At 46.8% G+C, this 16168-nt stretch overlaps 1 protein-coding gene across 1 annotated transcript in view; it reads left to right on the top strand.

The window, feature by feature from the left end:
- Rcor1 (REST corepressor 1) overlaps positions 1 to 11836 on the top strand; it is a 103610-nt gene extending 91774 nt beyond the window's left edge. Inside the window, exons 9-12 of the mRNA XM_017796230.2 lie at positions 913 to 990; positions 2402 to 2459; positions 3406 to 3635; positions 7850 to 11836. Of these exons, the coding sequence (XP_017651719.1) occupies positions 913 to 990; positions 2402 to 2459; positions 3406 to 3635; positions 7850 to 7891 (408 nt within the window). The 3' untranslated portion in view covers positions 7892 to 11836. The remainder of the gene's footprint in view (positions 1 to 912; positions 991 to 2401; positions 2460 to 3405; positions 3636 to 7849) is intronic.
- The last annotated feature ends 4332 nt before the right edge of the window (positions 11837 to 16168 follow it).

Below are 16168 nucleotides of genomic sequence, written 5' to 3'. Positions count from 1 at the left end.
TTGGGAGTCAGAGACAGGCGGATCTCTGTGAGTTCAAGGCCAGCCTGGTCTACAGAGTGAGTTCCAGGACCCTGTCTCAAAAAGACCAAAAAAAAAAGGAGGGAAGGAGGGAGGGAGGGACCTGATAACAACGGAATGGTGATCACGGCTACTTTGGAGGCTGAGGCAGGAGAATTCCAAGTCCAAGGCCAGTCTAGGCTACATAGCAAGTTCCAGGTTAGCCTGTGCAACTAGCTCACTTGTCTAAAAGTAAGATAGGGCGAGTGATAGATCTATCTGTATATGTCAGTGGCAGAGCAAGATCTTGGGTTCAGTCCCCAGTACGAAGAAAGCAACAAGAAGGGGAGTGATTGGCAGGCGTACCCTTCGTTCCCCTTTCCTATAAAGCCCTGCTTTTCTTCATTTCTCTTCTAGTAAGTTTTCATCTTGGAGATTTTCTTCGCTGACGAATGTCTTCTGTATTTTACTTACCAAAATCAGTCTGAATTTTTCTTTTGGCTTTCTTACTTGCTTTTGTGGGTTTTCAAAGATGAAAAATGCTAGTGAATCATTACAGTTTCCTTCACACACACTGTGGAAATGCCCTCTGCTTGTATTTCAAGGGCATGCTTGCGGTCTCTCTCATTCAGGTATCCATGGGAAAATTAGAGTAACATGACTTAATTTGTGTCTTTGTGTCTCTGTTTTATGATTGGGCATAGCAGAAAAAATTAGGTATGCTGAGTGGAGCAAAGAAAGAAAAGGGAAAAAATAGATAATTGTGAGAAGACAAAGAGGTTACACTTGATCAAAATTGAACTTGGGGGAAATGTGCTCTCCAGCTGTTTTCCATCCCCATTAAAGATGTCTGTCTAGTTCTGTTTTCGTGCCTCTAGAAGTGTAATTTTAAAGTGAAAATCCTTTCTCTCTTAGATTCAGAATATCAAGCAGACGAACAGTGCTCTTAAAGAAAAGCTTGATGGTGGAATAGAACCTTATCGGCTTCCAGAGGTAGGAGTGTGGGTATCTCAGCAGTTATGCCCACGGGTTTAGAAACGTAATGTCTGTGTGGTTCTGTGTGGTACATGCTTCCAGTGTGTGGTTCTGTGTGGTACATTCCTCCAGTCTGGTCTGTGTGGTTCTGTGTGGTACATGCTTCCAGTGTGTGGTTCTGTGTGGTACATGCCTCCAGTCTGGTCTGTGTGGTTCTGTGTGGTACATGCTTCCAGTGTGTGGTTCTGTGTGGTACATGCCTCCAGTCTGGTCTGTGTGGTTCTGTGTGGTACATGCTTCCAGTGTGTGGTTCTGTGTGGTACATGCCTCCAGTCTGGTCTGTGTGGTTCTATGTGGTACATTCCTCCAGTCTGGTCTGTGTGGTTCTGTGTGGTACATGCTTCCAGTGTGTGGTTCTGTGTGGTACATGCCTCCAGTCTGGTCTGTGTGGTTCTGTGTGGTACATGCTTCCAGTGTGTGGTTCTGTGTGGTACATGCCTCCAGTCTGGTCTGTGTGGTTCTGTGTGGTACATGCTTCCAGTGTGTGGTTCTGTGTGGTACATGCCTCCAGTCTGGTCTGTGTGGTTCTGTGTGGTACATGCTTCCAGTGTGTGGTTCTGTGTGGTACATGCCTCCAGTCTGGTCTGTGTGGTTCTGTGTGGTACATGCTTCCAGTGTGTGGTTCTGTGTGGTACATGCCTCCAGTCTGGTCTGTGTGGTTCTGTGTGGTACATGCTTCCAGTGTGTGGTTCTGTGTGGTACATGCCTCCAGTCTGGTCTGTGTGGTTCTGTGTGGTACATGCTTCCAGTGTGTGGTTCTGTGTGGTACATGCCTCCAGTCTGGTCTGTGTGGTTCTATGTGGTACATTCCTCCAGTCTGGTCTGTGTGGTTCTGTGTGGTACATGCTTCCAGTGTGTGGTTCTGTGTGGTACATGCCTCCAGTCTGGTCTGTGTGGTTCTGTGTGGTACATGCTTCCAGTGTGTGGTTCTGTGTGGTACATGCCTCCAGTCTGGTCTGTGTGGTTCTGTGTGGTACATGCTTCCAGTGTGTGGTTCTGTGTGATACATGCCTCCAGTCTGGTCTGTGTGGTTCTGTGTGGTACATTCCTCCAGTCTGGTCTGAGTGGTTCTGTGTGGTACATGCCTCCACTCTGGTCTGTGTGGTTCTGTGTGGTACATTCCTCCAGTCTGGGCTGTGTGTTCTATGTGGTATATGCCTTCAGTCTGGTCTGTGAAGTTCTATGTGATACATGCCTCCAGTCTGGTTTGTGTGGTTCTGTGTGGTACATGCCTCCAGTATGCCTTTGTCTTAGAAGGTATAGACATAGTATGAGCCTGGTTTACATTAAAATTTTGACCTGAGAAAAAAGTTCTTGAAGCTGTCATAAAGGTGCATGTAATAAATTGGCAATCCATTTGGGTGTCTAGGTCGTTCAGAAGTGCAACGCACGTTGGACCACAGAAGAGCAGCTCCTCGCCGTGCAAGGTATGGGGACTCTCTTCAGAGAGCATACGGAAACCACAACCAGTTTTTGGAAAATGTTACGTTCCATTCTAAATCACTTTACTCATGTGGAAGATCACCTTACTCTAGCCACATCCCTGGGCGCGTGCATATGTGTATATCTACATGTTATTGGGGATTGAACCTAGGGTCATGCTAGGCAAGTGCTTGTACCACTGAGCAGCCATTGCTGTGCACCACACGCTCCCCCCCCCCGCCCTGCCCCTTTTGAGACAAGGTCTCACCTGTTGCCCAAACTGGCTTTGTCCTGCCTCAAATTCCCAAGTGCTGAGATTATAGTCCTGTGCCATCGTGCCCCAGCCCTTTTCCATTTCTTAAATTAACCTGGAAGCCACAGGAAGGCTGTGGGCATTGTACAATTGCTTATTGCACTCTCCTCAAAAGATAGAATGAGTGTTAGCATTTTTAAGACAGGTGTTCTCACCTGAGGATTCTGGAAACACAAAGGCAGGATGACCCACAGCTATGGGGTAGTTATTGTGGAACCTCAGCAAATTATGTTATGTGACATCAGACTTCTAAGAAGTTGATAGTCTTACTAAACTTTTTATACCATCATCTATAGGATGTCTGAAATTGACTCCTGTGCCTCTCCACAGCTGTAACGCACCAAGATAGGATCTACTATTAAAAACCTTTATGTTTTGTTACTAAGAAAATGGGGTGAGCCTTAGTTGGGGCTGGGGACTTTTGGGCAGGGCCAGGGGGGCATCACCTGCATGTGGAAATCAGAGGGCAATTTCAAGAATGAGTTCTTTCCTTATACCATGTGTTCCAGGGACTAAACTCAGGTTATCTGACCTGTGTGACAAGTGCTTCTACCACAGCACCATCTTGCCAACCTGAGTTGTGGTTTTTAAAATTGCTTTTCTCTTATTCTGAAAGTAATTTTATTTTCTATCCTTAGCAATCAGGAAATATGGACGAGATTTTCAAGCAATCTCAGATGTGATTGGGAACAAGTCAGTGGTACAGGTGAAAAACTTTTTTGTAAATTACCGACGCCGCTTCAACATAGATGAAGTTTTACAAGAATGGGAGGCAGAGCATGGGAGAGAGGAGACCAACGGGCCCAGCAGCCAGAAACCCGTCACATCCCCAGACAGTTCTGTCAAGATCCCTGAGGAGGAAGATGAGGTAAACCTGCTCTCCTCCCTGCAGAGCCCGTGCTCAAGGCTCTTCAGCTGGTGAACATCTTCCAGCTTCACTCGTGTCAGCAGTCCTTACCTGTAAATACCATGATGGTGTGTGACGCCAGGCTCATCACTGTGTACACACTGATTCCATCCTGGCTTCCTCCAACACAGGATGCTCCACATGAGTAGAAGCTACCAGAACAGCTAGTTGGAAGTGCTCTGAGGTGTGTCCTGCAGCCCAGTCAGGTTTCATGTGGGGTGCCATTGTTAGGGAGTTGCTGACCTTGTGGATGAGTCTGACCTGTAGGAGCCTGTTGCATGTGTCCCGCTGCCATCTTCCAGCTATTAGTGCCATTCGGGGCTGGCTGACTTTAGCTGATGCAGGCCGTTATAGGTCCTGTGGCTGACATTATAATCTTAGAGATGGTGGCACTGATTTCATCAGCCAGTCAAGTAGGATAAGGAAGTAGAGCGACAGGCTAGAGACGGCGTCTGATCCCTTCTGCTTTCTGCATCAGGATTGCTTGTCTGTTGTCCCCACCCCAGCGGGGAGCTGACCTTCCGCAGTACAGTTCTGCACCACACCTATAGAAGATGCTCTTGGGGCAGGGTCCAGGCCTCACCTCACATCTGAATTTGTTCACTGCTCCATGAGACGAGAATTGAATTAGCTTTAAGGAAAGTCATTTTCTGTCTTTCTCAACCCTTACAGGAATGATTTGGAGTTACCTGGTTTGCATTGTGTTTATTTCTTTTTCTCTCTAGGGCCCAGGCCCTAGACTATGCTAGAGAATTCCCTTGAGGAAAGTGAGGTCACCAGTCTATCCAGTCTCCAGGCACTGCCACTTAGTATCTTAGAATTAGCTGTTTTCAGTGTGTGTGTGTGTGTGTGTGTGTGTGTGTGTGTGTGAGAGAGAGAGAGAGAGAGAGAGAGAGAGAGAGAGAGTTTTCTGTTTTAAGGCAGGGCATGGTGGTGCACACCTTTAATCCCAGCAGATGCAGGTGGATCTGAGTTTGAGATCAGCCTGGTCTACAGAGGGAGCTCCAGTCCCTCCAAGGGTTACTTGATGAGACCCTGTCGGGGGTTGGGGAGGGGAATCTTTATTGTGTGTACAAAATCTGCTCACTGCCAATGAGAGTGGTCCTACCTACAGCCCAGCCTGGTGCCCTGCAACATAATAGCATCTAATGCGCCTTACCTTTTAATAGTAACTTTTGTTCCATTGTTAATTCTAGATGAAATTAACTTCACTGAAGTCCAGGGCTGAATGTAGGCGCTCTGAAGAAGTTCGAGGCAAGGATTAAAGGGAAAGGGTTTGCAAGAATGAAAGCATTCTTCTCTGTGTTCTGACAGCAGTCCTAAGGCTATTGGAAACAAGCAGCAGGACGCTGGCCTTGACATTGAGTCAGAGCAGGTGCTGACGGCAGCCCAGAGCCGCTTCTCCAGCATGTGGTTTTCCTTCAGTCTCCTAAGCCTGGACTGTTGCTCCCTGACTGAGCTTTATCAGTGCTATTTGCTTTTCTCTGTTATTAGTCAAGGAGGCTCTGCCTTTAACTGTCCATTTCTTGTGCTGATTATACATCAGATAGCCCTAGCATGTCTTTTTACAGTATGGTCATCACCCTAAAGAGGGTCGAAGTTTCTCTTTGCTGTTTGATTTTCCATGGGTCTGTTTACCCTGCTTTTTCTTTTTTATTTATTATTTATTTATTTTTTTTTGTCTTTTTGAGACAGGGTCTCCATGTAGCCCCAGCTGACCTGAACTCACTATGTAGACCAGGCTGGCCTTGAACTCACAGAGATCCGCCTGCCCCTGCCTCCTGAGTGCTGGGACTAAAGGCATGCGCCACCATGCCTGGCTTTAATATTTTTTTAAATATTAAATATTATACTAAATATAACTGGAGTTATAGACAGCTGTTAGGTACCATGTGGGTGCTGGGATTCGAACCCGGATCTTCTGCAAGAACAGTCAGTGTTCTTAACCTCTGAGCCATCTCTCCAACCCCCTGTTTTTTTGTTTTGTTTTAGTTTTTGGGGTTTTTTTGGTCTTTTTGAGACAGGGTCTCCCTATAGCCCCAGCTGTCCTGGAACTAGCTTTGGAGACCAGGCTGGCCTCCAACTCACAGAGATCCGCCTGCCCTGCCTCCCGAGTGCTAGAATTAAAGGTGTGCGCCATCACGCCTGGCTACCAGCCCCCTTTTTAAATATTTTTTTAAAATAATTTATTTTATGTGTATGCGTGTATTGCCTGCATGTAGGTAAGTGCACCCAAGTCGTGCAATGCCCATGGAGAACAGAAGAGACTGTCGGATCCCCTGGAACTGGAGTTAAGTATGGACAGTTGTTAGGTGCCGTGTTGGTTCTGGGATTCAAACCTGGGTCTTCTGCAGGAACAGTGTTCTTAACTGCTGCACTCTCTCTCCAGCCCCACCCCGCCTTTTCTTTTAAAATAAAACAACAGAAAACAAACAAAAAAGAAAAAAAAAGCAACAAAACGGAAGGCCGTCACCTGCGTGGCCTTGACAGCCTCTGGCCACTTAAACTATATCCCTTCCCCCCGAGGCTTGCACTTTACGGGTTTGGGGTTTTTTTCTTCCCTCTTTTTGAGACCGGCTCCCTGTAGCCCCAAGCTGGTCTGGAACTCGCTCTATAACCAGGCTGGCCCTGATCTTACAGAGATCCTGCCTGCCTCTTCCTTCCCAGTGCTGGGATCAAAGGCATGTGCCACCATACCCAGCTCACTTTTTATGTTTTTGATGTTTTTTTCAGACAAGGTCTTGGTTGGTATGTGTAACCCAGGCTGGCCTGCTCTGAACCCTCCTACTTCTGCCTCCTGAATACTGCGGTTTTTGGTATATGCTACCATCCCTGTCTCCTTTTTTTGGTCTTTTTGAGACAGGGTCTCCCTGTAGCCTCAGCTGTCTGGAACTCACTATGTAGCCCAGGCTGGCCTTGAATTTACAGAGATACGCCTGCCTCTGCCTCCCAGTGCTGGGATTAAAGGCGTGTGCCACCACACGCATCCTGGCTCCTATTTAAAACATTTGTTTTGTGTATACACAGGTGTCATGGTTTATGTGGAAGTCAGAGGACAACTTTCAGAAGTTGGTTCTCCTCTTCCACCATGTGGGTTCCAGGATCAAACTAAGGTCAGCAGGCTTAGCAGCAGATGGCGTTGTTAGCTGCTGAGCATTTCGCTGACCCTCCCTTTTCTTCTGTGTTTCCTGTGTCACCACACATCCCTGCTAGCCCTTCAGTTGTCTGTTGTCTTCATATTAGTTTGCAAAAGTCTATTTGCTTATAATAATCTCTGTCAAACAAGGGCTTGAACTGCTGGAATGCTGGTTAGTTGCTTGGTCAGTGCTCAAAACTTGGAGATTTGGTAATGTCACAGGCGTGTTTATACTGAGACTAGAGGCTAAGAACACCGTCTCCTGGTATCCTGCCTTCCTCTCCATCCTTGCATTTTACATCTTAAGCAGAGCACACAAGATGAAAGATAGCTGAATTTTCACAAGTTCTGCTAATGTAGCAATCTGTCAGTTTTACAGCCTTTTTTTTTTTCCAGCTAAGAAGGGAGTCTGACAAGTTTGAGACATTGGAATTACTTGGGTTGAAGGTCCATATTTTTATTTAAAATTAGAGAACTATTGAGTGTAGAGACAATGTGGAAAACCTTCTGATTTGATTGATAGTAGCTTTAAAAGCTGCCATTTTACCTGAAGGAATAGCATGCTCAGATTTCTTCCTCAGTGGGTACAATGAGGGTTGTAGGATATGGTTAAGACACTGTCCTTTGTTAAGAGTCAGTTTTGAAAAGCAAGAGGCAACTGAAAAAATGCCTTTATCCTGTAAGGAGGATCCTTACACACTCCTGTGTCCAACAGAAGCCACTGGCTGGCTGTTTGCTGAAGGGCCAGGTGTCACAGCCTCCCTATGCCAGTGCATGTCATCATTACTATATAGGTAATTTGATTGATAATGAAGAAGGCACCATTAATGCAACTTCTGTGGATATGGAAACTAAAGTTCAAATAGGAAAAGCCCCTCGAGGTCACACAGACACTCTCCCTGCCCTTGGAGCACACACCGTTGTCACTGTTCTTACTTTGTAGGTTTGCTGCGTGTGGAGCTCCTTTCCCTCCTGGAGCACAGCAGGGAGAATGTGCTGTTTGACTGCTCTTTGACCCTTTCTTTTCCCTTTCCTCCAGGCTGCTTCCGTCCTCGACGTAAGATATGCATCTGCCTCATGAGAACTGCTGGCAGCTTTGAACACTTGGTATGACTACATGTTATCCAGGATATCAGGTATTACACGACATCACCTAGCCATCTGCATCACATCTCTGTGGACAAGCAGCTATTACCAAAAAAAGGCATACACTTCCAGTCCTGTGCTACATCTGCCTTAATTCTTTGCTCGTTCCTCCATGTTGGCACGACTTCCCAGAGAGCTCCATTGCATCTCATTCTGCCTAAGGGCTGGGGAACCCACAGCCTGCACACCTCCCTCAAGTCTGGGGCCTGCACACTTCCTTCGAGTCTGGGACTCTCCCTCCAGTTGGCTCCCTGAGCCCCGTCAGTGGCAGCTCTCCCACTCAGCAGCTTCAGAACAGGTAGTCTTGAAAGGCCCAGCTCTGTCCTGCATGGCCTGAAGTTTCTATTTTGTGCATAGCATAAGTGTCAAGGCCCCAATGGCCTTCAAGAAAATTTCTCTTGTTCTTTCTGGGGCAGCCACCTAAGGACATCATGCTTCTTTGGAAATCAGTGCATTGGCAGACGAACAGGTATAACCTGCCTGTATCCTGCCAAGTTTCCAGATACAACTGTTTCCCTAAACAGGGTAGAGTTATGGTTTATAAGTTAGGTGGTTCCTCTCCCCTTCTCTCTGCTAATTCTCTCCCTTTTCTCCCTTTCTAAGTGGTAAAAGCTCATTTGCAGCAACTGTCTTTGGACACGGTAGCTTAATGGGAACGTGGACCTCAGCGCTTTCTGCCTTCAACTTCCAGCATTATAGTCCCAGGGTGTGGGTTCACCCCACCTTTCCCTGATCCCCCAGCTACCACTATCACCACCCAACTCCGAGAGATTTGGTTCATATCACTGTACCTGGTGCTTGTACCTTTGGAATTGGTGCCTTCTCCTTTGGCAACCACGTTATTGATTCCTTTTCTGTTCAAGTGTCTTATTTCAAGTTTATTGCTTGCCAAAGATGACATCATTGAGGTGTAGGAGATGAGGGAGCTTCTGCAGATTTGACAGAGTGCAGATTTTAAATGTCAGGTCAGCTCAGTAAAGGATCTGAGGATGGCTAGGATGGTTTTGTAGATGCTGTATTACCAGTAGGTCCCTTCATGGTGTGCCTGGCCTATTGTATGTCACTCCGTGTGTCCTTTTGTGTCATTCATGTACCAGTGTGGTCACACACACACGTATACCATCCCCTCTCTTTTAATAGCAGAGTACAGGACAAAAAAGTGATGGATGTATTGGTCAGTGAGACCGAGATGAAAAGAAATAATCTACAGAGTGATACGTAATGCCTGTTGGCTGGACTGGGAACAAGTAAAGTTTTCTAATAAATGTTCTGAGACTTCCAGAGTCACTTTTGCTCTCCTGACAGACTGTGGGCCTGCTGGGGTAGGAAGCAGATGGTCAACCTGTGTTCTAGCACCTGTGGCCAGTTCAGACTGTACTAACCATGCACAAATTATCTTTTGTTCTCAGCATTTGAATTTTTTTTTTCTGCTTTCAATACCAAAAAAGAAAAAAAAGTAGATGCTTTAAGGTATAAACAGAATTTTAAGAATTTAAAATATGCAATTGAAATTTGATGTATTTTGATTCCCAAGCACCTTTTTTTTTAAAAAAAAAAAAAAAAAATCAACTGATTTTTCTCTTTAGAAAGAGGTTCAGCTCTAGAAACCTAAGTTTTCTGGGTTGTGCATTTTTTTCTGAGAGGTCTGGAGAAAGGCCGTTCCTGGGGGGAGTGCAGGGGGCTTTCTTCGTCCTGTCCCGTGCGTATGGTGTCTGTTGGTCAAGGAGAGTCTGTAGAAAGCAGCACCAGGGGCACAGCCCACACCGCCCTGCCTGGGGACAGAGCGGAGTAACACTAGTAACCAGTCAAATTTCCCTGTTCTTATCAAACCTGCTGTGGAAGGAAGGGTGGAAGGAAAACATGGGATGGCTCAGCCTAGGTTTTGCCCGTCGCTTGCTCACAGGGACACTAAGGCACTTGCTAAAGCCGCTGCCTGACTTGTTCTTTATCCCTGTTCTCCCTCTGGAGCAGGAGCAGGCTGTCTTGCTCTGTCAATGGCTCTCTCTGCCCAGGCTATTTTCCTTAGAATCTATTCCCTTTTGGCAATGCCTAGACTTTATGCTCATCCTGGGTGGTGAGGCAGGCAGAGCAGCTGTGCCAGGCACCACACTGGGCTCTGCATGCCGCTTACTTGGCTCCTGGAGTCATGTGCTGGTATGACTAGAACCATGGTAGCTGAGTTCTGGCTTTTTCTCCAAAGGAAAGAGACATGCCATTTTCATTTGATAGAGGGGGAAAAGTGGTCTTTCCCGGCTCCTGTTGCAATAGTCTCATGTTTTAAACTTTATTTTTTCATTACATAGTCTTTGCAGTGATGTAAATGCAAGAAATCGCTTAGCTTTCAAAGCTGAGCACTCTGGTCTTGTATATGCAAAGACTGTTGACTATGTCAAAACTTAGGTGCGTCAGCAGGTCGGGTTTGGGGCACAATGCCTGCTTCTGATGGCGTGTCACTTAAGCTTTGTGTTCTTAGAAATTATCAATGTGAATGTCATAACTATATATTTTTTGTTGGAAAAATCTCCTAAATATAAGTTATTGTGCAAAATATAGTATCATGGACACAAATAATAGTCTAACTTCTAGTTTAGAGATCCCTAAAAGATATAAATTGTATTGCAAATGCATTAAAGTCTGTTTATTTAATTTTATGTAGATGTGTAAAGTGTTAGGTTAAAAATTCTTTTCACTTAATCCATTTAAACACCTTGTTACTTGAATATTGTGTTGACTGGTCAGCAGCAGTGATAATTCTGTGATATAGCTCTTTAACCGGGGAGTCTCCATGCCTGTTGTGCTGATTAGCTTAGGGTGGCACACAGACAGGTGCTCTGTCAGCAGGAGCCAGAGGCTAGTGTAACACACCACTGCACTGTCTCACTTCTTTGTCAGGACAGCTCCCTGAAGGATGGTTTCTGGTAGTTTTTATAAGACGCTATAATGGTCACAAACCTCTAATCAAAAAACAAAAGGCGAAAAAGCTTACTGTGGTGGGCCAATTGAGCAGTTTTCTGTTTAGAGACAATTTCCTCAGTGCTACACACCACTCTGAGTGTGCTTGTTGTCACTTTAAATTCCAGCTATACCCTGCTTTTTTCACTATCAGATGTACTATTGGTATGATTGCACACCAAAAATAAGCCAGGCGGTACGCTGCACTAACTGGGTCCTGCCCTCGTGTGAGAGAGCAGAGGCGGAGCCAACTCCAGCAAGCTGGCCTTTCTCTCGCATCTGGCCTGTTTCTACATGCAGTGACCCAGGATTCAGGGTTTAGTATCAAGTAGCCCAGATTGACTCAAGGTAGTTAGATCATCTGAACCTAGTGATCTTGTGCAGTGCCCTTTCCGCCACTCCCTGGATCTTTGCAGCTTTTCCTGTGTAGTAAAGCACAATTGCAGGAACGTTACAGTTCAGAAGGAAGGTCAGTAGAGTCTATGCATGTTGTAAAATAATGAGTGTTTACAGCACCTTCTCCTAAAACAAAAGTTTATACTGGAGTGCATAGTATCCCATTATGTAGACTTAAAATTTGCTAAGTGCTTTTTAGATTGCTTAAATTTTTTCAAGATTTTAAAAGATGTATAAGGTTAAGTTTGCAAATATAATGGAAATGCTGTATATCTTTTGAAGTGATAAAATCCAAGTTGAGATTTTAAAGAAACTATGTTGTAATAATGCTGTTGTAAGTACTATTTTCATGTCTGCTTGTTTTCTATTTCAGCACACTCATTGTGGTGAATGTCCATAGCATTATAATTGCTTAGCCATTGAATTATAACATTTGTTAGTGAAAAATGGAAATTTTATTTGTGAAATTCTGCAGAATTCATTTTTCTATTTCCAATATTTGCTGGTTAAATAAAAATTTTCAAGCCATTGATGTAATAAAATGTTAAAACAATTTTCTGCACTCCCATGTCCATGTCAAACAAAGTGGGTACTTTCTCCCCTTCTGAGCAGGCCCTGGGTTTCTGGTGCTGAGGCCCAGCATCACACCTGGCCCTGGGGTCCACACAGCTGGGTCCTTCGTGTGTCCTTATCCTGCAGCTGGCATCACATCAAGGTACGTAAGTCCATAAGGCTTGTGAGAGTTGAGGGTTAGATGTAAAGGTTGGATACAGCAGTTTTTTGTTTGTCAGCTTGACTGGACTCTGACCTGAACCTGGAGGTTGGTTCTGCATCCTGACACTGGTCTGTGGATGTGAAGTGGCAGGTTGGTCAGCTGCTGGTCAGCTGAGTGACCAACATTTGGCTCAGCACCTCTTGAGCAGTGTGAAGAACTCGGCAGTCTCTGCGGTCTTCGCATTTCTAGCTGGATTTGGTCAGATAATGTGTCGGTGAGCTTTTACTACAGTAACCAATGTGTAAGATACATTCACCTGACACGGGAAGATTTATTGGCCCCCAATTTTGAACGTTTTAGCCATGACCACTTGGCCCTCCTTGAGTTGAGACACACACATCCCTCCTAATTTGACATGTGGTAGCACATCATGGCCAGAGCATGTAGCAGAGCAGAGTCATTCACGTCATGGCCAAGACAGAGCCAAAAAAGAACAAAAGGCTGGCGTCCTGTAATCCCAGTAAGCTCCCATCCCCAGTGACCTGAAGACTTTCGCTAGGCCTCTCTTTTTTTTTTTTTTTAATTTTATTTTTTATTATTTTTTTTTATGTGTATGCATGTATTGCCTGCATGTGTGTGAGTGCACCCGTGTCGTGCAATGCCTTGGAGGCCAGAAGAAGGCTTTGGATTCCCCTGGAACTGGAGTTAAGGACGGTTCGTAGCCGCCATGTGGGTGCTGGAAATTGAACCCGGGTCTTCTGCAAGAGCAGTCAGTGTTCTTAACCACTGAGCCATCTCTCCTGCCCCTAGGCCTCTCATTTTAAAGACTCCTTCACTTCCCAAGTGCCAAGTCAAGGGCTAAGGCTTTGATAAGTGAGTCTTTGGGAAGCACTTGAGGTCCACATTGCAGCAATCTGAGCACCAAAACCAGCCTTGTTTCAAATAGAATTTGCAGTAGGTGGATGAGGTCAGATCCCTGTGTGTGACTCTGCCTCATGGAAGAGGTTGTAGAAGACTTGTGGGCCCGGCCTTCTGAGAATTGATGGTCCAGAACAGTGAGAGGGGAAAACCTGCACTCCTTGGGTGAGCACGGGGCCGGGGGGCGGACGTGAGCAGATTGGTGCCTGCAGAGCAGAGGCGGCTCTGAGAAGACGCCATCTGCGTGGGTGGATGTGAGCGCGGCACCCCTGAAAGTTTGGAGACCGGGGCTCTGAGCTCAGTGTCAGCCTGCTGGATATGGCCAGTGGGTAAAACAAGAGGAGGCAGGTGTGACAGGTGGGACCTGTGTCTCCTCTAGGAGACAGAAAGGAGGAGGCCGGAGGTGGAGGAAGAGGGTCAGAGCTGAGACGGCCCCTCCAGGGTTACTACCATGTGTTGGGACAGGCACACAGAAGGGGTCATTTGAACTTAGTCTTTACTAACTCACAGACCAACTTGAGAAGACTGAAAGTGTTGGGAATGACCCTTTCGTAGGCTGGCATGAAGTGTAGCTAGGCCTAAAGTAGCAGGGAAAGGAGACTGGTCATGGATCCCCAAATCAAAGACATGAGAAGAGGTGGAGACCCCGATGCAGGCCCACTCCCTGCAGTCTAAGCACCGAGAACAGCTGTACAGCATGCAGGTTCCACCTCCTGCTCCTTCCTTAGACGAGCTTCGCCCTTGGCTCTGGCCCTGACTTCAGGGAGGCCACAAAGGGTTCTCCAGGGCTCAGAGACTGCTGGGAAGTAGGAGTTGAATCTTCAGGGCTGAGGTGAGAGCCATGCTTTCTTTAGAAAGGACTGGGGGTTCCACGGGTGCTGGCACCCAGTCCCAATCTCTGGGTCTCCGTACTGAACTCCCGTGGTGCCCAGCACCTCGGGCAGTACTGGCTTTGGAGAGAGGGCTAGCCAACCGTTCCCGGTGGTCGCAGTGCTCCCGGGTAGTCAGCCCACCTGCTGCACTCCGAATCAACCACTTCATACTTGGGTTATCAAGACTCACTTATGGGGGTCCCGACTCATTCTCTGGTCCTGGGCTGTGGACCCTTTCCTCTCGTCCCAGAAACCGGAACAGCTGCAGGCCTTGAGCAGCCCCTGGTCTCTCTTAGCACTTACCGCTCTCGATCCCTGGGAGGTTGTTAGCAGCTGTAGATCAAGCCACTCGTACGGAAGAATTCGCTCAGCTCCTGGTGGACCCCTTGCCCCACCTCTTTTCTTTGGTGCGTGGCACTCTGTGTGCCTGGTCACCAAACTGGAAACAGGCGCGTCACCTGCCTCTTGAGTTCCTCCGCCACTGCTGCTGGTACCAGGTGAGGCTTCTGGTTGTTGAAGCTAGCGCTTTGGCCAAACTTACCTACATCTGATGCTCAACCTGGTCCTCCCTGCCCCTCCCACCACAGCCAGGAACCTTTCACCCTGATTCATTTGTGTCGTAGAAAAGCTGCTGGGCACCACGGGAGCTCAGTATGGGGACCTAGAGCATGGGGACTGGGCGCTGGCACCCGTGGAACCCCCAGCCCTTCATTCTACTGAAGCCATATGACTTCCTGCCCCAGATAATTCTCACATGCTTTTCTCCACAGTACCACTCCCCTTCACATGGCACTGCCCCTCCACAGTGTGCAGCGTGCAACATTCCCACACTCCAGGCCCTTAAACCTTATTCTACCCTGCCTCATTCTGCTACCTATAAAGAAGTGGCTTTTACCTAACACTGAGGTCAAGGCCAGCCCAGGCTACATAGCAAGACCCTGTCTCAGAAAAACTAAGGACTAAATGGGATGTAGCTCAATAACAGGGCAGTTATATGCAAGGCCTGGATTCCATTCCCAGCATCAACACACATAATTTAATTTTTTATTTTTTAAATAAGTAGCTAGGACTGGAGAGATGACTCAGCAGCTAAGAGCACTTGACTGTTCTTACAGAGGACCTAACTTCCATTCCCAACACCTACATGGCAGTTAACAAACATAACTCCAGTTCCAGGGGATCTGGCACCTTTGGGCCTCTGGGGGCGTTACACAGCATGGGTGCACTTACACTCATGCAGGCAAAACATAAAATAAAAATCAGGGACTGGGGAGATGACTCAGCAGTTAAGAGCATTGGCTGCTCTTGCAGAAGACATGGGTTAGGTTCCCAGCACCCACATGGCCGGGTAACAACTGTCTGTAACTTGAGTTCCAGGGGATCTGACACTCTCTTCTGACCTCCACGGTCATTACATGACACAGATGTACTACATACATGCAGGCAAAACACTCATAAAATAAAATTAGTAAATGTATTTATTAAATAAAAGGTGGCTAGGTAGCCATTGTACTGGCATGGAGGCAAATCGAAGCTCACACAGCTCTCTACTGGCCCAGCTCTGCAGGGCACCCAGCGCCCGGCTCTGCCCAACTACTCACAACCTTCAATTGCTGAGCAGCAGGACCCTTTGCTGGTGTGCTTTGATGTGTTCCTAGTGATTCTGTGCTGACACCCAGCGTTGTACCATGGCAGATGCCTGGTGAAAAGACCAGGAGACCGCATCCTCCTCCAAAGGCTTCCTGTAGCCGGCCATCCCTATAGGTTTGGTTGAGGATCAGGTGAGCTGGCGTAGGCCAGGCTCTCCCACGTGCAGTTCCCTCTTTGGTCTGCTTTCAGAGTCCCCTTCCCTTGAATCTGAGCAGACATGACCATTTCTCTTCTTATTAACCAGCTGGTGTCAACACCCTGGCCTTTGCCCGCCAATGTTCAGTCCCAAGGAGGTGCAATCCAACCTCCTGGTCCTCTAGAGACTTTGTATAAGAAGTGTTTGACTGTAGTGTCCCCCAGCACTTATTTGAATAAATTTAGTAATGAGCATATCTTACACTGTAGATAATTTTATATAGCAAATTATTTGTTTTAGTAATAATTGCTTAATTTATCCACAATTAGCTTGCCACCTAAGGACCAAACAAACATTATTTCTCATGGAAACTGAGTTAGCTTTGCATTACTACCATATCCCAGGCCGCTAAGCAGTGAAGACACATCTGTTTTGTCTCCTGTGAAGTTCTGGCCCCCCAAGTTCGGTGGTCCCATTAATTTGGGTCTGTGAGGGCAACACGTGATAGGAGCAGGTGTCCGAGGTAACGGTCACTTCATGAGCCAGGAAGAGTGAGACAGGGTCCCCCAATCT

This window comes from Nannospalax galili, unplaced genomic scaffold (assembly GCF_000622305.1).
Source record: "Nannospalax galili isolate Female #2095 unplaced genomic scaffold, S.galili_v1.0 scaffold188, whole genome shotgun sequence".
Classification (NCBI taxonomy): Eukaryota; Metazoa; Chordata; class Mammalia; order Rodentia; family Spalacidae; genus Nannospalax; species Nannospalax galili.
The sequence above is the reverse complement of the archived record's forward strand: the minus strand, read 5'-3'. Positions and strand labels throughout refer to the sequence as shown.